The sequence below is a fragment of the Pocillopora damicornis genome, chromosome 14 (genome assembly GCF_964200805.1).
Source record: "Pocillopora damicornis chromosome 14, jaPocDami1.2, whole genome shotgun sequence".
Taxonomy (NCBI): Eukaryota; Metazoa; Cnidaria; class Anthozoa; order Scleractinia; family Pocilloporidae; genus Pocillopora; species Pocillopora damicornis.
The window spans coordinates 4,753,004-4,779,870 of NC_142683.1; the positions used below are offsets into that span (position 1 = coordinate 4,753,004).

The 26,867-nt window shown below is 36.5% G+C and overlaps 1 protein-coding gene across 2 annotated transcripts; it reads left to right on the forward strand.

Moving 5' to 3' along the window:
• On the forward strand, positions 1-26,649 carry LOC113676803 (C-1-tetrahydrofolate synthase, cytoplasmic). Of its 2 annotated transcripts, none has more exons than XM_089193987.1 (36): positions 1-323; positions 1,522-1,606; positions 1,907-1,966; positions 2,262-2,315; positions 3,357-3,493; positions 4,519-4,619; positions 5,191-5,243; positions 5,412-5,495; positions 5,908-5,961; positions 7,033-7,090; positions 7,325-7,417; positions 7,759-7,835; positions 11,750-11,805; positions 12,407-12,485; positions 12,796-12,890; positions 13,274-13,410; positions 13,698-13,744; positions 13,914-13,971; positions 14,522-14,571; positions 15,058-15,132; positions 15,826-15,928; positions 17,151-17,227; positions 17,340-17,419; positions 18,046-18,106; positions 18,770-18,838; positions 19,287-19,398; positions 19,523-19,591; positions 20,331-20,401; positions 20,615-20,656; positions 21,526-21,626; positions 21,731-21,825; positions 22,211-22,293; positions 22,660-22,767; positions 23,244-23,325; positions 24,804-24,874; positions 25,273-26,649. In XM_089193987.1, exons 1-36 carry the CDS (start codon positions 271-273, stop codon positions 25,360-25,362), a joined length of 2,820 nt encoding a protein of 939 aa, XP_089050113.1. In that variant the 5' UTR covers positions 1-270; the 3' UTR covers positions 25,363-26,649. The 2 variants fall into 2 exon arrangements, with proteins under 2 accessions (XP_089050113.1, XP_089050114.1); XM_089193988.1 differs by having other exon boundaries at positions 239-323; positions 1,891-1,966.
• Positions 26,650-26,867: the final 218 nt, after the last annotated feature.

Genomic DNA, 26,867 nt, shown 5'->3' on the forward strand with positions numbered 1-26,867 from the left:
AAAACACGCGTTGGAAAAACAGTGCCCTGACTAAGTGTAAACAAGCCTTCAGAGAAGATGTCGACCGTTTTCAATCTAGCTTAGGGTTCTAAGAGTTGTTGCGTCGTAACTCGTTCACTAAATCACTGAAGTTAACGGAAAACGTATGTGTTTTGTCGTGAGACCAAGGTGACGTCCCTTAAAACCCAGATTCTTTGTCCACAAATCCTGATTTTCCAGTTTTTTGAGCGCCCATATGTATTGTGGGAACTTTTGGCGCCTTGAAACAACATGGCTGAAGTTGCTACTGATGCACATTTACTTCTTGGCAAAGAAGTGGCGAGGTAAACCATGTTTTGCATTTTTTTTCCACCGGATATTGGAATTAATATTATCCCCTTACTATTTGTAAAGAAAAATTCATCAAATACGCTTTGTATTTTGATATTTGTGTGATTCTCGAGGTTTACGTGATCGTTTGGTCACCTTGCACGTGCCTATAGTGTGAGTGTGTTTTACAGTTGTAAAGCACTGTCTGATGTCCGTCTCAATTGAACACTTACCCAGTCGACCATGGGCTGGAACTGATTTTAATAACAGTGTGAAACATTCGTTGGAAAACAATAATGTTTTGGTCGTGGAAATTAATTAATCTCGTTAATTAGAGCGCTGTGTGGTGATCACGCCTCACCCATAAGGTCCAATTTTAAACCTCAATACATGGGGGTCATTTAGTGATCACTTGTATTTGATAGACCCTTGCTGCATTTCCTTTGAATGTAAGCCAAATTTTCCTCTTTCTTAAACTATTTTTGCCTCATCCTCCAATATAAATATATATTTACTTTATCCAATTTTTATTTATTTTTTGGGGGGGGGAGGGGGGTTGTCACCTTTATATCCTGTTCACTTCTCTTTCCTTTTTCAAAAGCGTCTTGGAAAGTTAGTGATGTAATATGTATTTAAATTAAATCAATCCAGTACCTTTAGGAACTGCTAAAGTTAGTGATAATTTTAGCCTTTTAATAGAAATTCCTAACTATTTAACACACATGAGTGAACAAGACAGAATTTCTCCTTACAATACCAATACAAAATCAAACAGACAGTCAATATTAGAGGATTGTTAGTTTATCCAATACCAAATTGTCCAAGCTAACATCAGAAGAAATGTATTGGAGGCAGTAAAGAGAATTCCTGATGAGATCTTGTTAGTGAAAGGGTTAATTGATCAGACATTTTTACCAAATGCTACCCAATGTGGTTAAGTTTTAATTTTCAAGATTCTGAACAATGACTATTCAAGGCTTTATAATGCATGCCCAATATAGCATGTACAAGGGTGAGACTGTGGTTAGGTCATAAACACGATGTGCAAATTTAGTTAAGGCTGTCACGGCTTCATTTTCACAACATTGGGTCTCACAGTAGGAGTTGAAATCACTTGTGCACAGGAAGTGGCCAGTAATATTAGAAAATCAGGTCATTTCAGTTGTGTTTGGCACGGATTGTAAACCTGCCCACTGTTTCTTATTTTTGCAGTGAGATTCGTCAGAAGTTGAAAGAAGATGTTGCAGCCATCAAGGAAGAAAACGTAGGGTTTAAGCCAGGCCTTGCCATTGTTCAGGTATGGTGTCTCATTATCATTACAGAGCTGCTTATAAAAAAGCAATGCTGACCAAAACCGCTGGCCAGTATCTTTGTATTATAGGCCATAAATTTCTTGCAATTTTAGTTCTGAGAATTTGATGTTACATGTAAGGAAAGTAATCTTTATAGTATAGCTGATTTGCCACTCTCTTCTCGATACTCCTATGCTTGACAATTTATTGAAATGTGTGAGAAATTCCTTTCTGATCACTACTGGGAGTAAGTGGCTAAGTTGTTCTTTGTATGAAGTACTGTTTATAGTTTGCTTTTCCTTCAGATTGGCGATCGAAGTGACTCAACAGTTTATATCAAGTCTAAAGTCAAAGCTGCAGAAGAGGTAAATGTAAATATTGAAAGTGAAACTGGATGGTGAAATTTTTCAAGCATCAAGTTGATCTACATATATATCCAACATCAGTCTGCATATTCTCCATACTTTTCTCAATACATTTCTTGAGGTGCCAACAAGGAAAATTTGCTTAACAATCAAGAGCTTCTTTAGTTAGTGATCATTTCCTTTATTCTTATGACCTAAATGTTTGATTGAGAAGTTACATTGTTAAGAGAAATTACATGCTGGTCAGTCCTAAGGGTCATAGGGTTAACAAAACTGAGCATCTTCTTTTTTGTAGATTGGGATGTTGGCAAGGCATGTGAAGCTTCCAAGAACATGTACTCAAGCAGATGTGAGAGTTATGTTTATTAACACTTACTTAATAGATGACCTGATTAAATAACTTCAGTTACATAGTGTGGTTGTACAGATGATGTGAGTGTAAGAGGTGATTGTAAGTGGTTGTGTTGCTTGGAATTTAAGTTTACTTGCCTGGAAGGAAAGTAGATTTGTAAGGTCTACTACATATAGGTATGAAATATAAATATATGAAATATTCCTGTGTTAATGCCATTCAATTCTGTGTTAAGTTGTTTTGCCAGGTATTGAGTTACCCAGAATTGGTGGTGTGTTCTGTAGTAGCACTTAATCAAATAGACCTAAATCCTTTACACCCTAAGATCAGCATGCATATTCTCCATACTGTTTTCTATACATTTCCTAAGGTGCTGACCAGGAGATTTTGCTTAATAATCAAGAGCTTCAGTACTTGTTGATCATTTCCATTATTCTCATGACCTAAATGTTTGATTCAGGGGTGATACTGTAAGGAGAATTTAGATGCTGGTCACTCTTAGGGGTTAAAGGGTTAAATTGTGTTGTGTTTCTGTTGCCTGTTTCTAGGTCATTTTTATAAGCAGTCAAGTAACCTGGAATAGAGCTTGATTTAAGCAAACAAAAGTATTAGTGGTAATAGTGGAGCTCGCAGAGCATAGCCCCATAATTATACAAAATAGTAGTAACCCATCAAGCCGAAAAAATTTGGATGTACTACCATAAGACTGTATGATTGTATGACTGTACGACCATTTACAAGGTGTTACTTTTAGCATGCATGGTCAACTGTACCACAGGCACACTAACGCTACGGCTTTGTCCAGTAGTCCAGTGGTCAGTGTACTGGGCTCCGAGTCGGACAACCCGGGTTCTAGTCCTGGCCGGGGCAAGGTGTTGTGCCCTTAAGACGTGTGGGGAAAAAAAAATGTGAGCTCTGCTTTTAGGCTTGGTTAAATCTATATATTAGAAAAGAAGGCTATGGAGTTATTGTATGCTACTCTCATCCTGTTGCATAACTTGTAAATTGCATGTTTTTCTTGTGTTCTTTTACCACTAGGTTCTAAAAGCTGTAGATGAGCTAAACAAGGATTCAACAATTCATGGCATCATTGTTCAGCTTCCTCCTGATTCTGAAAACCCAGTTGATCCTGCAATTTGTACCAATGCTGTAGCTCCAGAGAAGGATGTAGATGGGTGAGATTTTCCCCATAACTCTCTAACTCCCAAGATCTGATTGTTAATTCTCCCATCTGGCTGTTACACATTTCCTTGTAATTTAGTTACAAGAATTTGGTGTTATATCATGATAACAACCTCCCACTGATAAGTCTGAGTATTCTCAATACTTCTTTGTTGGATAACATATGTATATTGTAGGGAGAAGTTACATGTAAATCACTTCTGGGAGTTAAAGGGTTAAGGTGCTCACCATAGATATTACTTTATTTTCCTTTATTATTAAATCTCTGCCTTTCTGGATTCTTAAAGCATTAAACCTTTACACCCAAACACCATTATGCATCTTCATACTGTTCTCTATAAATTTCTCAAGTTGCTGATAAGGAGAATTTGTTTAACAATCAAGAGCTTTAATTGCATGGTGATCATTTCCTTTATTCTTGGGACCTTAATGTGTGACTCAGGGGTGATATTGTAAGGAGAAATTATATGTGAGTCACACTAAGTGGTTAGTCAGGGCTAACAGCTACATGGTCTGAAAGAGTATTGTGAGAATCTTTACCAGGGATGGTAAAGGTTTTTACCTTAGACCTCAGTAAATTTGTAAACTATTTACGTATCTGTATATAGTATTAATTTTTTTGGGTGATTTCTTCAATCAGTTGTTTAATTTTTTTAGTGTCTTTCGTTGTGAGTCAACGTTTTTTGGGGGAGGTGGGTTTGGGAAAGGGCACAATGATTTGTGAAAATTTTTCCTCTCTCTCTCTCCTCCCTTGTTGGGTTTATGCTGAGAGAACTGTAGGGGTTTGTTTTCTTTTATAGCTGCATCATGTTCAGGCAAGAGTTTTCTTAGTTTCCATTGTCTGCTTGACTAACATTGTGACAAATTGTTGTCATATCTCAAATCATGTGCTAAAGACAAAATCTGTTTTTTATACTTGTGATTCTGTTGAGCGAATTGAATTAATATTTTTGTCCCTATTATATCATTAATCTATTTTTTATGCACATTGTAATGATAACATGTCATTTTGTTAAAGGTTGCATGATGTGAATGCAGGAAAGCTGTCCAGAGGAGAGTTAGATGACTGTATCGTGCCATGTACTCCCAGAGGCTGCTTGGAGTTGATAAAAAAATCTGGTGAGTGGCATTTATCAATTGCAAATATTTCAAGGAATTTATCACCAACATGGAGTAATGCATTATAATTATGAGTACTGAAAGTATGATCTTCACACTATAGTTCATATCACAGTCATTGGGTTTTGTTTTAGAACCCTCTACATGTACACCCTAACATCAGTATGCAGATTCTCCATACTGTTCTCTGTTAATTTCCTAAGGTACTGATAAGAAGAATTTGTTTAACAATCAAGAACTTCTTTAGTTGGTGATCATTTCCTTTATTCTTAGTGTTTGATTCAGGGCTGATATTGTAAGGAGAGTTTAGATACTAGTCACTATTTAGGATCAAAGGGTTAACCTTTTCCACCCTGACATCAGTATGCATATTCTCCATACTGTTCTCTATACATTCCCTAAGGTGCTGATAAGGAGAATTTGTTTCATAATCAAGAGCTTCTCTAGTTGATGACCATTTCCTTTATTCTCATGACCTTAATGTGTGATTTGGGGGTAATATTGTAAGGAGAAATTAGATGTTAGTCACTCTTAGAGTTTAAAGGGTTAAAGTATCAAATTTGTCAAACAGGTACAGAAATTGTTGGAAAGGAAGCAATAGTTCTCGGAAGAAGCAAAATTGTGGTAAGTAAACCTGCAATTCATGATATCTTGAAATGACTTATCACCTGGATGGTGTAATCTAAAGATATATAACTCTTAATTCTCTGAACTGATTCAGAAGGAAATTTATAGCTGCTGGAAGGGAGATCTTAATCAGATCTTAAGCATTCCTTATTTCATGATCAACAGGGATCTCCTATGGCAGATCTTCTCAAGTGGCATAATGCTACAGTGACTACATGTCATTCAAAAACTAAAGATTTGCCAGATGTGGTATGTTATTAGTTGTAACTATTAAGTAATTGTTGACTGAATATTTGATGGTGTGGTCTGTTTTTCTCAAAGCATTCAAATGATAAGCTGAATTATATGCAAACGCATGCATTTCAATTGGTTGTTACTTATGATCTTTGATCTACTGGATCCTTCCAACATGCTGTTAGAGGAGGTCCTGGGGCATGCTCCCCTGGAAAAATTCAAAGCTCTCAGAGACATTATTTCTAGCATTTTGGGACATACATGTATTTGAGTAACTTCATTTAGCCAGACATTGATGTTAGGATCAGTTCAAAAATACTTATTTTCTGTCTGTGATTGTAATTCACTAAGTAGCTGGGGCTTACTGGCTTCAAGCGACAACCTTGACACAAAGTACTATATGCTACTTGAATCTTTTGATTGATAGGTGAGGAGGGGAGACATTGTTGTGGTGGGAATTGGAAGAACAGAATTTGTCAAGGTATATGTTATTCAGTGTGTTATGTGTTAAGATACATGTAAAAAGGTACAGTGGTTCCAGGGATTTCAAAATGTTCTGAAGTAGGCATCCGACTCTGCAAAAGTAGGTGACTGTAAGAAGTTCACTATGAGCCAAAAGTTAATTATTTTGACCAAAGTGACCGGCGACGTGTTATTGAGTAGCTGGTGGAATTTATGATGTTGCTGGCTTGTTTTGAAAGCTCTGTGGTTCACTAAGCAGTAACTTATCCCAGTGTCTTTAGCATGAAGCAAGTCAGAGGATTCCTTCCCCCTCTTTCCCCAAATGAGTTGCTCATTGGTCACAGGTTTTCCCCCTTCTCTTTAGCTTTTATAGAATCAGGTTTCCTTGATACTTATTTTTGTTCCTGGATGGAGAGGGTTACTGAGATAGAAGAGCTGTGGCTTAGTGCTAGCTGCCAGCAAAATTTGGCCCTCAATGAACTTTTAACAGTCACCTACTTTTGCAGAGTCTGATACCTACTTCAAAACATTTTGAAACCCCAGGGCCAATCCCCAGCTGGAAATAGTCTTTTTGAATAACACTTCACATCCTGGCCTGGTCTTGCCCATAGGACCTATCAACTTGGAGTCCAGGCCTGGGTTTTTCAAAGCTGGGTTAAGATAACCCAGGCTTAGTGTGAAATTTGGTTTCAGGTCTGAAAGCTTTAAAAGAAAATTCAGTTTGAATCTTTTTGCTTGCAACTTGATCATTGAATTTTTGAAAAAGAAAAGGGAAAATTTTTCCTTAAAGACTTTTGAACAAAGAAGTAGAGAAACCTGGATTAAAATTTATCCTTGGGTTTAAGTGCTAATTTACCTTCAAACAACTGAGCCCAGAGTTAAACCAAGTAGCTATTTCATCTCTTGTGTCATGAACATACCTCTATTGTCCTTGAATGATTTAGTGAATATTAAATACTTTTTAAAATAAGTATATGTTAATGGATCATCATGGATTTGATAAAAATTAGCTTTGTTCATTTTGGTTGAGGTGAGTGGAACCCTTACCAGTGATAATTTATAATTTATTTATTTTTATTTTGCTTCTCAGGGGGACTGGATTAAAGAAGGAGCAGTTGTTGTTGACTGTGGAATAAATGTGATTCCAGGTTTGTGAATAATAAAGAATGATCAAGGTTACATTATATTATCAAGATGGGTTTTGTCCAAGGTTATTTGCTACTGACCCTGCAGTAACATCATCAAGGACAATGAGAGAACTTAAGAGGAACTGAAGATTGCAATCACATGTCAGTTCTTTTTTGTGTGAACTCACCTGTGTCAGCATTTATTTGGTAGCTTGTTGCGTAATTACATGCGGTAATTACCCCTTAAATTTTTAGATGAGACTAAAAAAAGTGGACGTCGCCTTCTTGGTGATGTAGATTTTCGAGGGGCAAAGAAAAGAGCAAGCTGGATTACTCCAGTACCAGGAGGTATGTTGTGTTCGCTTGTGACCAGAGCTGTTTGTTTTGTTTTGTGTGTTTGGTTTTTTTTGTGTGAAATCTATAGACATGATGCTTCCATTTCTTTTGGACACATTCAGAAAATAACCTACCTGTGCTTGAAATGATGGGTTGCAAAAGTAAAGTAGAGTGCAATCATATGTGAAGGATTGCTCAAAAGAAAGATCAGCTTCTTGTGAATGACTGTACTCTTGTGCAATATAGACTTTGCACATGTAGTGTTGCTGTAATTCCCCAATATGCTTCAGTTTATCCTAGTTGTGGAAAATGTTGAGCCAACACTTATGTCAGTATTTGTCTGATGTTGGCAGGTGTAGGACCGATGACTGTTGCCATGTTGATGAACAACACTGTTGACAGTGCTAAGAGGGCTCTACAAAAACAAAAGGTCTCTCCTACTTTGAGAATGGGCTTGTCTTTGGCCCCATTGTTTCCATATTTCAGGCGTTTTCTACGCAAATGATTTTTCTCTGTGCTTTGCTTGTATACTGCTCTGCAAATCGATTTCATTCTCCATACTGCATTAGTGTTTTGCTTTTCAGGGGGGAACTGGTAAAATTAATTTACTGCTTGAAGTGACTCTTCATACTACCTAAAATCACAGGAAAGGATTACACTACAGTTTTAAAAATTTCTGTTAAATGCTGTGCTTAAAATAAGGGAAAACACTGTTGTAGATCGATTGTGCTTTGTCAGTGTTGTTACTAATGCATTGTGACACACATGTAGCAGTTCTTTATGGTGAAATGAAATTTTTGAAAAAGACAAAAAGAATGCATACTGTAGCTATTTTCACATAGATTTTTATAGACTAAAAGCTATTTTCTGATTGTTGAAACAAATTGAGAGTAGGATAAATGTTTTCATGGTGGGTCACAGCAGTTTTGTAGGATGTTGGCAACCAGAAAAAAACTGCCACCTACTTATTAGATTTGTCAGAATTAACACAAATACCTGCTTTGTCCAGACATTACTCATTAATCATTACAAATGATTTACAAATTAAATTAAACAGACATTAGCTCCATTTGAAAAGTACTAAAAATTGTTGAGTCAAATTCGCCCAGTGCTCTTAATTGGGTTACTTTCAAATTGGTAATAGGTATTATTAATGATTATTAACACATTACTTATAAATTATTAATATTTATGTATTAAATGCTTACAGTAAGTATAAACATGTGTTCTACATTCTCATAACATGTAACATCCAAGGAAAGTGTAAGAGTTAGGTTTAAATCTAACTGTCGAAACTTCTTTAAGGTTTATTGCTTATGGGATATTGATCAAATGAAGCCTTTAAGTGTTACTGTGGTTCTTTCTTTATTTACTCCGAGCTTTCGCCATTCTACGGCATCATCAGGAGTCCTCCCTGATGATGCCGTAGAACGGCGAAAGCTCGGAGTAAATAAAGAAAGAACCACAGTAGCACTTAAAGGCTTCATTTGATCAATATCCCACATCATTATGACATGCTACTAAAGGACACGTTCAAACGTTTAGTTTATTGCTTATGCAGCCAACTTTCTAGTCTAAGAATGGTTGTTATTTTGCAACAGGCTTCAACTTAAGTTTTGTTCTGTGACATGAGTAGGTACACTTGTGTATGTACAGCTGTATCTAGAGGCATATTAAGGCAAATCAGTACTTGAACTGTGCTATTAATTAAGCCACAATAAGGGACAAAAGGAATTGAGACACTTAAAATACAAAGATTATGAGTGTTTAATTATAAAAGTTTATTTTTTCCTGTTCACCTTGCATTTTCCTCCTGTACCATCCCATTCCCTTCATTCAGTGCTGTACAAGAACAATACGGGGCTTGGCAATGACAAATCCAACTTTGTTCTGGAGGTTGTGAACAAAATGAATTGGAAAGGGGTATAGTTTGCTCAATATGCATGAAAAATTAGTTGGTGTCTCAACCCTTTTGGAGCTTGTTGTAGCCAGGCAGTGCAGGCTCACTAGGATGGCTTGTATGTGATTTGCTGGTTTGCTTGTTGTCAAAACCTAAGGAAATTCAGCTTTTTTTGAATTTGCATCGCAAATGGAAATAGTAAATAATTGTAGCTCTCAATGTTTTTGGAGTGAGGGAAGGAGCTCTGACCAGGTGAGGATGCAAGACTTGATATCTGAAAGAAACACAAATGATAAATAAGTCCCTCATGACTTATTTGGTTAGTTAGGAAGATAAGTCTGTTGTGAAAAGTATTTTAAAAGTACTGCTTGGTTTGAGGTGAGGGTGTTTTAAACCTCAAAACTCCCAGAAGTGATCAACATGTAACTTCTCCCTTTAATATCCATACATAATCCAGGAAACAGGTAATGAGAGTACTGTACTCAAACAGGTGGAAGTTGTTATCTTGAACTAATACCAGATTCTTGTTACTGTTTCACAAGGAAATGTGTGACAGCTAGAGGGGAGAAATGACAAGCAGATCTTGGGGGTTAAAGGGAACAGTATGTGTAGAGCAGGGGCTGTTGCTAACAGGGTGCCCAGGATGCATTTTTGACATTGAAAGCCTGTTCTGAAACCTTCCACTCAGTTGCTGGCAAATTGTTATTTGTCAAACCTGTCTGGTGGTGTTCATAGGGTGAGGCAGGGGATATGGGAAGGTATACTGGGGGAGGGAGAGCATATTTTGTAGGGAAAGGGGTTTTTAGCTGGTATCATCTGGTACAATTGGATTAATTGTCTTCCACTAGATCTAAATATTGATTCTCTGCACTGTTTATCATTCATCAATGATACTTTTGCATCCGAAAATTTGGTGGGCAATTATACAATATCCCCCAGTGTAAATCTTCTTATGTTATCACCTTTCTGGTACAAAATGTAGTAGTGTTCATGCTCAGTGAACACTGGGGTTGAAAGGGTTGCATATTAATGAACCAGTTGAAGAGACTATAGTAACAGGATATCTCACAGAAGTTAATGTATAAAAGTGTAGTCAACTGTGCTGAATTCAAAGTATTTTGCTTTGTAATATTCTATTTGTTCATGTTGGTGTCAGTTGCATTTTTAAAAATTCCATAATTGAGTCATTGTGCTGAGAAAGCTGCAGAATGCGCACCTTGTCCAGGTCCTTCCCTCATTCCTGGTAAACATGGTAAAGTGATCTCAGCTGCAATTTATTGGTCAGTGATTCATTTTTCAATCTCTAACATTTCTCTTGTGTAGATATGTTTAATCACTGTAACATAGCTATCAGTTATTGCCAATTTATCTTTAAAGGACTGAGCAATATTTCATCCAAAAAAAAGTTACCTTGTCGATATAGACAATGTGGAAAGATATTTGTACATCACCACTAAATTAGTTAAACATGAGTGAAATTTGTCAAGGTTGACAGAATTCCATAGTAAATGACAGCTGAGTATAATTGGTTCTGTGATTAAAAAAAAGATTCTCTCTTGTGGTATAGGAATGCTCTAATTACTGTGAGTACTTAATCAAGAGTTGTTGGGGTTCTCATAATGCTGAATTAGAAAACCATTGTCTTTCATTTGAACCATCTTTGCCGGTCACTTTTAAATTCTATTAAATTTATTTACTTGTAATTTGATTACAGTAGGATTTGTTGAAACTTTTACATGTACAATGCTTGAGTGCTTGAAATAAATTCTACTTTGCATTGGAATTTTTATGGGGTTGATTCATTGTGATCAAATTATTTACTAATATTATGTGTGTGGGTGTTAATTAACATGTTATGCATTAATGGTAATTACACATATCATTCTAACCTTGATGCATCCTTGAATGCCAAGATGTACAATTAAAGGTTCAGTGAATTTCAGGGAATGCTTTAACCCTATAACTCCCAGATCAAGTTTGTAATTCTCCTTACTTTCAACCATACAATTTGTATAATGTTACTTCAGAGAATTTAGTATTGGATGAACTAATTGTCCCCAAACTGACATTTTTCTTAATTCTCATTACTTACCTGGTTGATATTGTGGTGATATTGTAAGGAGAAATTCTGTGTTGGTCACTCATGGGAGTTAAAGGGTTAAGATCATTTTTCTAAGTGTTATATTGTTTTTTTTTCCTTTGAATTGTTGTCTTGCACCCCCCTGGTCATCACTCCTTTGCTCTGCAAGTAAATTCAGTTCAATTCTCCTAAAGAAATGCATAAGAAATATATGTCTGGAATATCCTTCAGAGGTCCTTTTTGCCAAAGGTTTTTCTTTGTTAGTTGTTAATTTAGTTGTCAAATAATCAAGATGGAAGCAAAATGAGCATTTTCATGAAATAGTGTGTCACTCTTGTTACCAGCTGATCAGTTCTTTTTACAGGGTGGGCCTTGGGACATTCGTTATCTACCACTGAATCTTCAAAGACCTGTTCCAAGGTAAGTTACTTTATTGCTCTAAACCACATTGTATGGCGATATATTTTTTTGGCAGTTCAATTTTTTATTTGAATGCAGACAGTAATCCAAGATCTCTTTATTCAACTTTGTGAATAGTTCAAGTAAATTCTTGCTACTCTCTTAAAATTCAGATGCAATTTAACAAGTCAAAATTAATTGTGGCTCAATCACTTTCTTTCATTTTCTTGTGCTTCAGTCATTTAACTTGTTTTTTATGTTATTTCTTGTTGGCTGACAATACACCCTATTTTAAATTTATGATTCACTTTAAATGTCTGGTAATGTAGGAAAGTTGTTTGACTATTACAAGTGTGTTGGGTTTGGTAACATGTATGTGATATTTTGATTAACCCTTTAACTCCCAGATCAAATTTGTAATTCTCCTTTCTGTCAACCATACATGCAATTCTTATCATGCTAGTTCAGAGAATTTAGTATTGAATCAACTAATTATCCCCAAATTGATATTACCTTATTGCTTATCTGGTTGATATTGTATTGATACTGTAAGGAGAAATTCTGTCTTGGTCACTCATGAGAGTTAGAGGGTTAAACAAGATATTGTTGTTCCCCTTTTTAGTGATATTGATATCTCAAAGCATCAAGCGCCAAAGAAGATTTTCGAACTGGCAAAGGAAGCTACAATTCTTGATCATGAGGTAATAGTTGCACCTGTACCATGGCCCCTCCCCCCCGGCAAGGAACACTTTAGTTAGGAGAGAGCTGTTCAGGCCTTCAAACCTGTACTCTGTTTGAGAAGAAATCTGTGCACTTTGCAACTCTGTGTTCATCAGTGATGCACTTGACTGTGCTTGGTGTCTGCCACTTTTTTGTTCTTACCACATTTTCTTAAACAATTTCTGTGATATAGAACTGAAGAGATGCATGGCAACCTGGAATCGATTTGTTTAAGTGCCATCAGACACAGTCAGTGTGTACACGTAGCATTTTTCTTTTTGGTTTTTGTAGATAGAGCTCTATGGAAACAAGAAGGCCAAAGTTTCCCTTGATGTTTTGGAAAGACTTCAAGATCAATTAAATGGAAAATATGTTGTTGTTGCTGGGTGAGTTGGGATCTCTAACATGTGAACTGTTTTTAATCAGTAACATCTTGAAAGGTAGTGAAATGTTGTTACTGGAGTAAAACTTCAAATGGAGTGTTGAGTACAACTAATACTTAAATTATTTAAGTCCTCTGCTACTTAACTTGTTAACCCCTAAGAGTTACCATCATCTATTTTTTCCCTATAGTATCACTCCTGAATCAAACTTCAAGGTCATAAGAATAAACAAAATCATCACCAACTTAAGAAGCTCTTGATTTTCAAACAAATTCTCCTTGTCAGCACCGTAGGAAATGTATAAAGAAAAGAATGAAGAATGGGCATACTGATATTAGGGTGTAGAGGGTAGAGAGACTTATGGCAACATTTTTGTCTTGATGTAGGATGACCCCAACTCCATTTGGAGAGGGGAAGAGTACAACAACAATAGGTGTGGCACAGGCCATGGGTGCACATCTCAAGAAGAACTGTTTTGCCTGTATTCGTCAGCCTTCTCAAGGCCCTACATTTGGGATCAAAGGTAAGGTAATTAGATTTTAGAGGTACACTTCTTTAGTTCACTTACCACTGCAGTTACAAATCTGGGCCCAGTTCTATGAAGCACAGGTAACACTATCCAACAAATACATCTGCATTATCCAGCAGATAAGTGATTGCAAAATGTACAGTGCTATTATCCAACCTTTAAACAACCAGGACTTGAACTGTTGTTGTTGTGATAAACCTAAAAGTCAAACAACTAGACAATGGCCATTCTATACAACTGGTGATCAAAAATGAACAAAAAAGAATATCTTTTCATTTTAGGCGGAGCAGCTGGAGGGGGCTATTCACAGGTCATTCCCATGGAAGAGGTAAGCACCAGGAGTCCACTTAGGTCTTTGTGAGTGATCATCAGTACACTGTGTGGCTCAAATGATGATGCTCTGTTCTACTACACTCTACTTAAAGTACACTTTAGCCTAAAGAATAATCACAACCTTCAATGCCATATTGTAAATTCTCTCCTTTTTGTCTATCTAGTTTAACCTTCACTTGACTGGTGACATCCATGCCATTACAGCAGCAAACAACCTTTTGGGTAAGTTATAAGTGAATGATAATGTTTTTTAAAGTAGTTATGACTAGACAGGGTTAAAACCCCATTTCTGTTATATTACACTATAAAATACCTGAGTTACATGAGTGCCCTGATTGGTCAAAACCTTTCATTTATTGCACACGAAAACCCATAAAAAAATTGTTCATTTTATAAAAGCAATAGACAATCTATTGTGGGCTTGAATACCTTTACCTTTTAACTCCCTGATCAAATTTGTAATTCTCCTTACTGTCAACCATACAATTCTTACAGTGTTAGTTCAGAGAATTTGATATTGGATCAACTAATCATTCCCAAATTGATATTTTATTTATTTATCTTTATTGTCATCATGTACCTGGTTGATATTGTATTGATATTGTGAGGAGAAATTCTATCTTGGTCACTCATGGGAGTTAAAGGGTTAAATCTCATTTACTGGGTTACCTCATTCTTTGGGTATTTTGTTAATAAGGAAAATGGAGTTACATGTCTGCAACTAAATGTTGAGATGGAGTTTGATATGAAATCTGGAATACCTCTCTTTCAGCTTCTGCCATTGATACAAGGATGTTTCATGAATCATCCCAGACAGATGAGGTGTGTGTTTTTGTGACAGAGTTGCTAACTTATTGATCATTTTTTTTAGCTTTTTTTTTTTAACTATAAACCTCTCTCAGTATATGGTTAGACATTGTGCTGTACACCCAGACACAGCAGTGATGTGACAAGGTTGAGATTACTGTTGCAGCCAAAATTCAACTTGAATTGTAGACTTCATGACGTGATCAATCAACATGCAACTTTTCCTCACAATAATATATTTTTTTGGTTACTACCATGTCCTTTAAACAGCCGATAATGATATCCCAATTAAACATCAAATAATGTAAAATAATTTACAATGCAATATATCAATTTGTTAATCAAATGACCTTGTCAAGGAAATGTTTGTATTAGCAGCTACAAAATTGGAAGATAGAATTATTATAAATCAAGTCAAGAGGGTTAGTGATCATGAATTTGTGGTGGAAAAGCACGGAAGTGTGTTTAAATCAAATATGAATTTTTCTCTTTCTGTCCAAGGCCCTGTTTAATAGGCTTGTACCTGAGAAACATGGAAAAAGGGAATTTTCAAACATTATGCTGGGAAGGCTGAAGGTAATTTTAGTCAAAAATAAAGATAAATTCTAAGTAGGTTAATTCAAGTTTATTCAGACTTTTTTTCAGGAGGGAATGAGTGAAAATAACACAGTGCAGTTATTATTACTTTTTTTTTTCACTCTTCCCCCCCCCCCCCCAAAAAAAAAAAAAGAGAAAAAAATATGAAGAAACTTGACATAAACCACTCAGAATTTACATTTAGTTTAGAATTTTATTGTAACTGGAATCATAAAAAATTGTACTGTATCTAATATAAGTATCTTGTATAATTTGTTGTAAATATTGCAAGTAACTGTATGTCCTGCTGTTAATGCAAGTAGATTTATTTAATGTAGCAATGTTAGTGGTGTAAGTAGCCCACACTGTGCACATAATTGTATTTTCTGCAAAGAATTTATTCAGTATGGTACTGATGACATAAGTAACCTGTATTGCTAGTAATGTAAATTTTGTTCAGTAAGTAGATTATTGTAATTATTATTAAAACAAAACAAAAAAACCACAATGAAATATCTTCTTTCAGACCTTCCTTGCTACTGAGAAGATTGCTGCCGTCCTCTCCCCCCCCACTAACTTAACACTACCTATCCTGCAATACATAGACAAAGTGTTCAAACTTTAGCGTTAGAGATCTTTTATTGTATATGCTTGTATACTAGTTATAATGCCATTCTGTTTTGATACTCCTAGAGGCTTGGTATTGATAAAACAGACCCTAATGAGTTGACACCAGAAGAGATCTCAAAGTTTGCACGGCTAGACATTGATCCAGACACCATAACTTTTCAGCGAGGTAATGTAAATAAACTGGCATTGTATAAATGTAATACATACTTCTCTTTAAACAAAACAAAAGAAAACCTTAAAAAGGGCAATATTGACTCATTCCATTACTATGCCATTTCACAATATTAGGGCAATAACATGCACAAAATATGCTACTGTATTTCACTGTAGAACAGGGCAAAAATGTGAACAAAAAAGGAGCAAAGAAAAGGCTGCATAGCCAATCCACACTTTGGTTTTGTTTCATTTTCTTATCTCAGCTTTTAAAGCAACAAACTTTTAGGTATATCAGATTTTTGTGTCAATCATGAAAAGCACATCTGTCAGTGGTTTCATGCGAGTAGTTTTGTCTTTTACGCGGGCCATATTTGATCTATGGGGTATACTATGCACAGATAGACTGTTGGATGTATTTTGCAAAGTAGAAGCCAAAATGCTAGAAATGAGATAACTATGGAGTAATAAACCCTAAATTCAATGGTTTTAATGCATAATACAAGTGGATGTTTCGTTCATTGTTGTATTTGTCCTCAGCCATGTTATACTACAGTTAAATACTATGCAACTCACTAAATATCCTTTCGTATTGTAAATTAAGCCATTAAATAAGATGTTTATATACATAGTTTTGTACTAAGAGGTATCCATACAATTGCCTGGATCATGTGAAATGCCCAGTTGTTGAGACAATAAGGAAAGCAAGAAAGGGTGATTATGTGAAAATTAGACTCAACCCAAACTTAGCTCTATAGGGACTGACAATTGATGGCATTCTGGATGTCTAGGTCATTAGAGATCACTTCAATTGGTTTTTATTCAGAGCAGTAGAAAAACCAATTTGAAAAGTAATCACAGTGAGCAGTCAGAATTAAGGTTTGCACTATCATTACCCAACGAGAGCTCAACTTAAAAACCAAGCAAACTGCCTGAGGAGTAGGAAAACATGATTATTTTTTAGTTTTGCTTCTGATTGGTGGAGAGATTGGTGCAAGTTGATAGGACCAATCACAATGCAAAGTTAAATGGAACCAAAACAATCTTGTATTACTTTTTACACTCCAATTAAAATTGCTTTCAGTCATCCTGATTACATGAACTTGAGCATCAATTGGAACATTGCACATGAATTGGACAATCAGAAGTAAATACTGCTGCTGTAGTTAAGCTTTTCTAATATTGGTTACAAATGTACCTATTTGGTTGTTATAAAGATGAATTTTCTCTTACAGTGATTGACACAAATGACAGGTTTCTTAGGAAGATTACCATTGGTCAGTCAGCTACAGAGAAGAACTTCACACGTCAGGTATTGATAACTAACCTAATGGCTTGTGCATAATATTTGTCTTGAATTGTAGTTATATTGGGGGCTATTTATTAGGAAACTTTTCTCATCCATGTGGTATCAATTTTTGCAGACTCAGTTTGACATTACTGTTGCAAGTGAGATTATGGCCATCTTGGCACTGACCACTGATCTGAGGGATATGAGGAAAAGGTATTAATAGTGATGATCCTATTGTTTTTTTTTTAATAATCAGCAACCCATTACACCCCAACATCAGTATGCATATTCTCCATACTGTTCTCTATACATTTCCTAAGTTGCTGAGAAGGAGAATTTGTTTAATAATCACAAGCTTCTTTATAAATTGGTGATTATTTCCTTTATTCTTGTGACCATATAAATGATATTTGGGGTGATATTGTGAGGAGAAATTAGATGCTAATCACTCTTGGGGTCAAGGGGTTAAAGAAACAGGGGAATATGGCTTCTTTGCAGGGGTTTCAAAATGTTTTGAGGTAGGTGTCAATCAAAAGTTGTTGACTGTGAAAAGTTCATTAAGGGCCAAAAGGTAATTTCTTTGACCAGAATAACTGGCAACATGTTATTAAGTAGCTGGCAGAACTCCTGGAGTCACCAGCTTGTTTTGAAATCCCTCTATTTGAATCAAAGGTCACAAGATTACTGCTTGTGTAACATTTGCAGGCAATCTGGTAAAGAAATCACTCGATATTACATCATTCTCCTCTGATGTACCTTAAAAACCTGTCTTCACTTCTCACAAACACAATTTTGTAAAACCATACTCAGACTAAACAGGTTTCTTATCTTCAATGCAGGCTTGGTAGCATTGTTGTAGCCAGTAACAAGGTTGGGGAACCTGTGACAGCAGATGATCTGGTAAGTATAATTTTGTCAATAAAACCTCAGTTGGCCCAGGTAGTTTGTATGGCTTCAAGATGACCAGCCTGCTGAAGTGGCCACATACCATGTCTGATCAAATGGGAAGCCCCTCAAGAGCGTCAAGTTTATAAAAGGTCTTGATCCTTTCTGTATGTCCTCCAGTAGGGTCCCCTTCATTAACAACCCCCCTCTGTGCTGAGCAACAGTGCTAGTTGCCTTTCAGTTCCCTTTCCTTTTGGTCTTGGCCCGTAAGCCCCTAAGGTTGACTAGCATCTAATTTCTCCTTACAATATCACCCCTGAATCACACACTAAGGTCATGAGAATAATGGAAATGATCAACAAGTACAGAAGCTCTGGATCGTTAAGCTAATTCTCCTTGTCAGCACCTTAGGACATGTATAGAGAACAGTATGGAGAATATGCATACTGATATTAGGGTGTAGAGGGTTAAACCAAAGAAACGCATACTACATGTCTATGTTTTTCTGTCAGGAAAAGAAATTGGAAAATCAAATTTAACTAGTCCTCCATTTGACTAGTGTTAATTTTTCTTGAGAACCTTTCAGCTGTCTGTGCTAAAGTAGATGTTTTTCTGGCTTATGTGATAAGTTGTTGAACCTCTCCACTCTGACTGATTTTTTTTTTTCTGCTATTTCAGGGTGTTGGTGGAGCACTGACTGTTCTCATGAAAGATACGATCAAACCAAACCTGATGCAGACATTGGAGGTAAGATTTCTGTAGATTATGAACTGTCTCTCCTTTTTAGTGAAGGCCATTGCTCAAGTCAAAAAAACATCAACCAAAAAAAAATTGAAGTAAGGGTGCAAACCTGTGGAAGGGAAGTGTGCAAAAAGTAGCACCTTAATCCTAGAGTTCTGCATGGCAGACTAATATTTATATATATGTATGTAATTTTTTTTTGACTTGTTGAAAAGGAAGGACTGTTTGTAGCTTTAGATATCTCAGAAATTGCAATAACTGGAAAGGCAAGCCTTAAAAAAAAAGCAACATCAAAAGGATAACCCAATCACCAATTTTAGTCTTTTTATGGTACGCTGATACTGTTAAATTTTACGAGGCAAAATGTAGCAATTTTACCTTTGCCAAATTCCAGTACAGCAAGAGTGTTTAAATATGTTTCCTCTCTGTTATTATTATCATTTATTTTTTTCAGGGCACTCCTGTCTTTGTGCATGCTGGACCATTTGCAAACATTGCTCATGGAAATTCATCCATTCTTGCTGACAGAATTGCTTTGAAGTTGGTTGGACCAAATGGATTTGTTTGTAAGTAATTACACAGTGTTGGGGATGTTTATTTGGGTACCAACTCCCACAATGTGATCATTATTAGATGAAATTGTGCAAAAAAAAATCTTTATGTGTAATTTTTTTCCCTTTCTCATTTTAGTCACAGAGAGTGGTTTTGGTGCAGACATTGGCATGGAGAAATTCTTCAACATCAAATGCAGATATAGTGGTAAAGTCTAAAATTTACAGAAACTTTGATAAAAGCAGATAATGTTATTTACCGTGAATGGAGTTTGTATGGGATGAAACTGTGCCATAGGTCTTGCATATGGCTCGAGTCTGAAGGCTGACGGTTGTACTCAAGACCAAGGGCACAGTTTTTTCCCATATGGACCAATTTAGACTGGGAAAGGCTCGTTTTTTCCTTGTGGTTTGCATTTTTTCTGCCTTTGGTTTGATTGGTGTGGAGACGATTCCCAACCAAGGTTGATGGACTTTGAGAGCATGATTAGCCAATCACATTTGAGGAGTTTAATTGTGACCCACTGAGATGCTTCAGGAAAAAAGTTTAAACCTATCCCTATAAAATCCTATCAGACTGTCTAAATTTGTATCACTGCTGAGGGAATTTTGATCAGGTTTCATTGAAACAAAACCTCAGTGATCGCTGCAGCCAATTGGAACACAGAGAAGAATCACAAGGAACCAATAGAGTGAAAACAAACAAACTTCCTGTTGCACTGGACAGTATGGGTCACAAAATTGTTTATGGTTTTACCTTTTACATGTGATTGGTTTGGACATTTAGGCAAGTTTTTAGACCAATCAAAGAGAAAACTAAAGCAAAATCAAATGCTTTCCCTGATAACTTCAGTCACCAGATTTGAATTGTCTTGTTTTTCATGCCTCCAATGCAGTCCTTAATATATTAATAAAATTGTTATTAAATATAATTTTCTATTTTGCAGGTCTAACTCCCCATTGTGCCATCATTGTTGGAACTGTCAGGGCTTTGAAGATGCATGGTGGAGGACCAAAGGTGATTGAGTTGTGCTTTTTTCTCTTTTTTTCTTCCCTTTTCACACTTTAGGGTAGCACCTTGTTCTTTGAACCAAATGAGGTGCTATAGAAGTCAGAGTATAAGCTATAATCTTGAAAATTGGCTAGAGTTTTATTAGTTTTTCGAACTGCAGTTTTCCTATCTTTTTAACAGTTGCTGAACATGCTATTTTTATTTCTCTTTATTCTGAAGGTTGTAGCAGGGAAACCTCTCCCTTCTGAATACACCACTGAGGTAAGTCTTATTAACACTTTATACCCTAACGTCAGTTTCCATATTCTTCATACTCTTCTTTACACATTTCCTTTGATGCTGATGAAGAGAATTCATTTAACAATCAAAGATTCATAAGTTGGTGATCATTTCTTTTATTCTCATGACCTTAATGAATGATTCATGAGTATTAGTGAAGGAGAAAATAGATGCTGGTCATTCTTAGATGTTTAAGTGTTAACCCTTTACACCCTAACATCAGTCTGTATATTCTCCATACTGTTCTCTATAAATTTCCTGAGTTGCTGATAAGGAGAATTTGTTGAACAATCTAGAGCTTCTTTAGTTGGTGGTCATTTCCTTCATTCTCATGACCTTACTGTGTTTTTAAGGGGTGATATTGTAAGGAGAATCTAGATGCAAGTCACTCTTAGGGGTTAAAGTATTGATGATTGGTAAAGTGAGGGCTGTTCTAAGTGCCTCTCCACTCATGCCCTAACAAAGACTTAACTAAGCAACATTCCACTCTGGGATGTTGTTATAGTAGCAGCTGTCTGATATGTGTAGGTTGTACAGTTCCTGGGTTAGTCTGCCTCCTGTGTCCACCTTCATTCATCAAATACTCTTGCTCATGCTCAGGAATATGATGCAATAGAAAATTTAGATTTTAATCAAAGGCTGCTCTGATGTTGAATAACTCAACAGACCCTGCGTAAGTTAAAGCAGGTTAACCTTTTCTGAAATGAACTGATTCAAATTCTACAAGTCTGCCACCATTAAACTTGCAAATTGAGGGACTTTGGAACAAGCTTTTAAAATCTATATTCCAGCCAATTAAAGTTTTTGTTATAATCACAGGATTTGCTAATGTTCACATCTTTTCTCTACAGAACTTTGATCTTGTCAAGAGTGGAATGGTGAACCTTGCCAAACAAATTGAGAATGCACGATTTTTCGGGGTCCATGCAATAGTTGCTGTGAACCGTTTTCCGTAAGTAGTGTCAAGGCCCTTGTAGAAGAGAAAGTCTTCCTTCTTTCAGTGGCACTAAAGTTTTCAGACTATTTAGAGTTGGCTTTTCTTGTTTGTTTTGTTAGGAGTGACACTGATGCAGAGATTTCCTTGGTTATACAGCTTGCTAAGGAGGCTGGAGCTTATGATGCCGTAGAATGCACTCACTGGGCAGATGGAGGTACATGTATCAATATAAACCCTTTACATCCTAATATCACTATATATATTCTCCATACTGTTCTCTATACATTTCCTAAGGTGCTGACAAGGAGAATTTGTTTAACAATCAAGAGCTTCATAAGTTGGTGATCATTTCATTTATTCTCATGACATTGATGAGTGATTCAGGGGTGACATTGTAAGGAGAAACTAGGTGCTAGTCAATCTTTTGGGTCAAATTGTTAAAGTTCTCCATACTATTTTTTTGGTTTTGTTTGAAATTGGGTAAAATGTGTCAGGATAATCACATATTTCAGGGGAGGTTAAGAAATTTTTCTTGCTCGCTTGCTTACATGCATCTCATTGACAAGAGGTTTGTACTGAATGAGGCTGTTGATCTACAGGCAAGGGTGCCATGGGTTTGGCTGAAGCAGTTCTTAAAGCAGTGGAGGAACCTGTTGACTTCAAGTTCCTTTATGACTTGCAGGTATGTAAGCTCTGCAGTTTTACTCTACACCATTCTTTCATCTTAACATCAGTTATTGTTTGCAAAAAAACGTTCATGAATTGCACATGTATAATCATCAATTTGTGGATGATCACTGTATCACTGACCCTTCACAGTTTGACTTGCTACTTTAAAAAAAAATGCAGAAAATTAAGTTTGGATCTAAATTGAAAATAAGGGGTTTGACAGGGCCTGAAACACTGCCTACTATAGATAGCCAAATGTTGGTAGGGAGTCCAATCATAATGGGGTTCTGCCTTTCCTTTATTAAGTAAGTACATGAGTAAGTAACCCTTATTAGTGTAATCTTTTTAAATGAAACCTTTGTTAAATGCAATTCTTTAGTTACCAATTGAAGACAAAATGAGAATAATTGCTCAGAAGATTTATGGTGCAGATGACATTGAGTTGTTGCCAGAAGCTCAGAAGAAGGTGGAACGCTATAAAAAGCAGGTGAATTTTTAATTAGTCTGTCTTTCCAGAAAATGTAATATTTTTAGAAATAGTTGTATCTTATTATCTGTCCAATGGGGACCACAGGCTGCCTGATTACGTTTTCCCTGAAAAGGAGCAACCCCAGTGGTTAATTGGTGGAAGGTCTCCATGATACCAAAATTTAGATTTTTGACAGGGAAAAGGAGCTTCCTGGGATGTTCTAGTAGGTTTTTTTTAAGTTTGTATAAAATTGGCATTGAGTAGGGTAAAACCTCAATATAATTGTTTCTAAGGGCAGGAGAACAGTGCGTAGGTGAGAATGAATGTCAAGGATGCTGAAGATTTAGATGGAATACCAATGACTGACTTAATCTGCATCCTGTGTTTGTTTTCTGGAAAAATGCTTTTTTAGTTAACACAGTCCCTTCCAAACCCCTCTGTTAGATGTTATGCAGGGTATAACTTTTTTGTTGTATGGTCTATTTCTTCAATAGGGTTTTAATGACTTGCCAATATGCATGGCCAAGACTCATTTGTCACTCTCTCATGACCCTGAGTTGAAAGGATGTCCCAAAGGTGTGTAGAACTATAAATGTCTTGCACTTCTGTTATACCTGACTTCAGGTTGCTTCAATCTGTTAACTTACCTCGGGATAACTTCGTAAGATGAAGTCTCTGGCCAGCCTTGTCTCCAGTATCTCTCCTCTTGTAACTCAACCTTCTTTCAATTGCATCTATTGCTTCTTTTGTCCTCTCCCCCCCCCCCCCCCCCCCCCGGATAGAGAAAGAGGGGAAGGAGGAAGAGAGGGGTATTCTGCTCCTATTGGGGTATTAGAGAAAAGCAACCATGAGAATTGTTTCTCTCGTTGTATTTAACACTTATCCTTTGCAGGATACCCTTAGTAGTTTAAAGGGTTTTCCTGCAGGTGCACTGTTATTCAATGTACACTCCTGGGGATAGTTCTTTGAAAGCCAAGTAGCATAACCCAGGATTAACTTTTTATCTCGGTTTCTTTATTCCTTTATTAAGAGGCCTTTTTGGGATAAATATGTTCCTTTTAGTGCATCCAATTAGCAAATTGTAGACAAAAAGAATTATACCAAATTTCAGGGCATGAAATTAATTTTTTTTTTCTGATAGCCTCTTGGCTCCTAAATTCTTCAAAGTGGTAGCCAATTCAAAAAAAGTTGGTCACCATTTTCAAAGACAAACAAAACCTTTTTTTACGCTGTCATCATTCTAGAAATTAAGTTAGGGAAAAGATCTTTAACGTGCTACAAAGAGGACACCAGGATGGATATATGCAATGTTTAAGCTCACCTAAATCTAAGGTGGTGTCTAGTTATCGATCAAGATGCATGTGCTGCGTTTTGGAAACAAACTTGACGAGGAAGTTTGCCGCGGATTTGTCTTTGCAAATCTTTTTGATTCACTATATCTCTAGGTAAGGTTATGATGAAACATTCAAGTCACCAATTTGGCGACTAATTTTCAGGATTTGGTTGCCAAAGTGAAAAATTTAGTTGCATTGGCGCCTGTATTAGGTGCAATTTCACGCCCTGAATTTTCTCTTAAAGTTTCCAGATCTAAAAACAGATTTCACTCTAACACTGGGTTTTCGTAACCTTGCTTTGAACAACCCATGGTGAAAGTTTCATGAATCGCCCAAAAACTCAAATCATGTGGAGCTCAAATCTGGACCTGTATGCACAGAGTGCAGGCAGGAAAACCTTACACTATCCCTGTAGTTTTAGCCAAAAATCTCAATATCTCAAAATATTAATACCCTTGTCAAATGATGTGATCACAATTTACTGCTGCATCTCATATAGGCTCGATTACCGCTGCTCTCTTGTGTCTGGTCTCTGCTCCTACCTGGGGGGGGGGGGGGGGGGGAGAGGAGTACATGGCTCATATTCCCAAACAGCAGCTGATAATCATGCCTATATCTCCAACCATCACTTTCAGGAAGACAATCTGCTGGCCTGGCATGATACTTTAAATTCCTTGCCTTTATGAATTCAATTTCTTATACATGTTTTATGTTTTGCAGGCTTTGTCCTTCCCATTCGTGATGTTCGAGCAAGTGTTGGAGCAGGGTTTCTTTATCCATTGGTTGGCACTGTATGTGGTTTTTTTAACATATTTCATTACATCTCTTCTTTGCAACTGCTATTTGGGCTTGTCACAACATGCTCACTGGGAGGGTGTGTGTTGCATGACAAGTACAAAGCCATATGCAGTAGCCTGTATTGCACATTACTGCATCTGCTGGTAGTTTTGTGTCCACTTTGAAGTAATGAGAGGTAAAGCCACAAATTTTCATCCCCAACCTCTCCTGGCTTCACTGCTTGACCCTTCAGAGAGCACTTAAAACTGCCAGCCATGCAGACTAAGGAGGCAGCTTTCTTCCAAGGATGGTATGCTAAGAAAACCCTTCGTTACCTTTCACATGGCATTCCAGCTCAGTAAAACAAACTGTTATTATTAATTTTTTTTTTTTTTATCTTTGAACGTTGCAGATGAGTACCATGCCAGGCTTACCTACAAGACCTTGCTTCTACGATATAGACTTGGACCCAGTCACAGAAGAGGTGCTTGGGCTGTTTTAGGCCTCCACATACCAGATTTCTTGGCAATAAAGGGAACATACTGTTTAAGATTTATAGCTTACCATGTAAGGTTTAATTTGCTGACCACACCTGCCCCCCTCTCCCCCCCCCCCTTAAAAAAAAATGGAAGGTGCAAAAATGTGATTAAGTAGGTGATGCCACTGACCAAGAAATGAAGGCTCAGTCAAACATGCAGACTAGTTGTATATTTTCATACATCACATAATATCAAGTCATTAAATTGTGTTAAAAGCCTTTCATTCCCATTATCTTGTTGACCATATATTACTTCTCTCAGCTAAAAACTCTCGTTAGTTTCTGTAAGAAAGTTTGCCATGCTCTCTATAGAAGTGCACATGATAAATCCAAATGAACTTAGGAAAAAAACACTGAAAATTTTATTTCATGCCTCAGCGAAAACAATTCTTTTTAAGCTGATAAGGTATCCAAACAACCTCCAAGGTCCAGGTTCCTTTTTTTGTAAAACCCTAGCTTTAAACGCTGAGTGACCCAGCATTTAAATTCTCCTCACAGTACTACAGCTGAATCTATCATTAAGATCAGGAGAATAAAGGAAATGATCACCAACCAAGGGAGCTTTGATTGCTTAACAAATTCTCCTTTTCAGTTCTAGAGGAAATGTATAGAGATGAGTATGGAGAATGTGGATACTGATGTTTGGGTGTGAAGGGTTATCATGTGTAGTCAAGTGAGAATGCAGAAAATATTAACTAGGGAAATTTATCTGATTAGTATAGGTAATAACACGATTTTGAATGCAATTTGGTATGAATAAGCACAGGCAAATTTTTCAAAGACAACAAAATTGCATGGGCCCGTAGGGCAAGTGCAATTTGTAGTCTGAAAAATTTACTTTAGTGCTTGTTACACCAAATTATGCAAGAAATCATGTTATTACCTGTTGATAATGTACAAGAAAAAACCTTGAGGTAAGACAGACAAAATATTTTGAAAGGGTGTGTGTTTCATGCATTTGCAATCATGTTGCATGAGGATGCACTCATTTTTTCATGCAGAATTATTGGATGAGGGTGCTCAGTCAAGGGGGGGCACTAGAGGTTTCATTTCAAAGAGCTTCAACTTTGTTTTACCTAAATCTTTAAGAGAAAGACAACTTTTGTTAACATTATCCTCTTTGATGTGAAGTCAATATGGAGATAGAACAGTAAATGGAAGTCATTTTTCAGATAAGAAACTATTCTTCTGTACTGAATCCTCTAGTTGAAGCTTAAAAAGTTAAAAATAAAGCCCAACTGGCAATAGAAATGGGATTTTGTATCCTGATTATTTAACCCTTGAACTCCCAAGATCTCATTAGTAATTCCCCTTACTGTCTGCCAAATGATTCTCATTGTGTTGGTTTGGAGAATTTGGTATCAGATCAATTAGTAATTCTAGCTATGATTGATATTCTTTACTCTCACAACTTGTCTAAATGATGTTGTAAAGATATAGTAAGGAGAAATTCTGTCTTGGTCACTCAT

Excerpts from the sequence above, each read along its gene's own strand:
- LOC113676803 (XM_089193987.1), top strand. The coding sequence starts at position 271 with ATGGCTGAAGTTGCTACTGATGCACATTTACTTCTTGGCAAAGAAGTG. Across the intron at positions 12,486-12,795 it reads CTACAATTCTTGATCATGAG|ATAGAGCTCTATGGAAACAA; the intron begins GTAATAGTTGCA and ends TGGTTTTTGTAG. Across the intron at positions 21,627-21,730 it reads GTTGCTGTGAACCGTTTTCC|GAGTGACACTGATGCAGAGA; the intron begins GTAAGTAGTGTC and ends TTGTTTTGTTAG.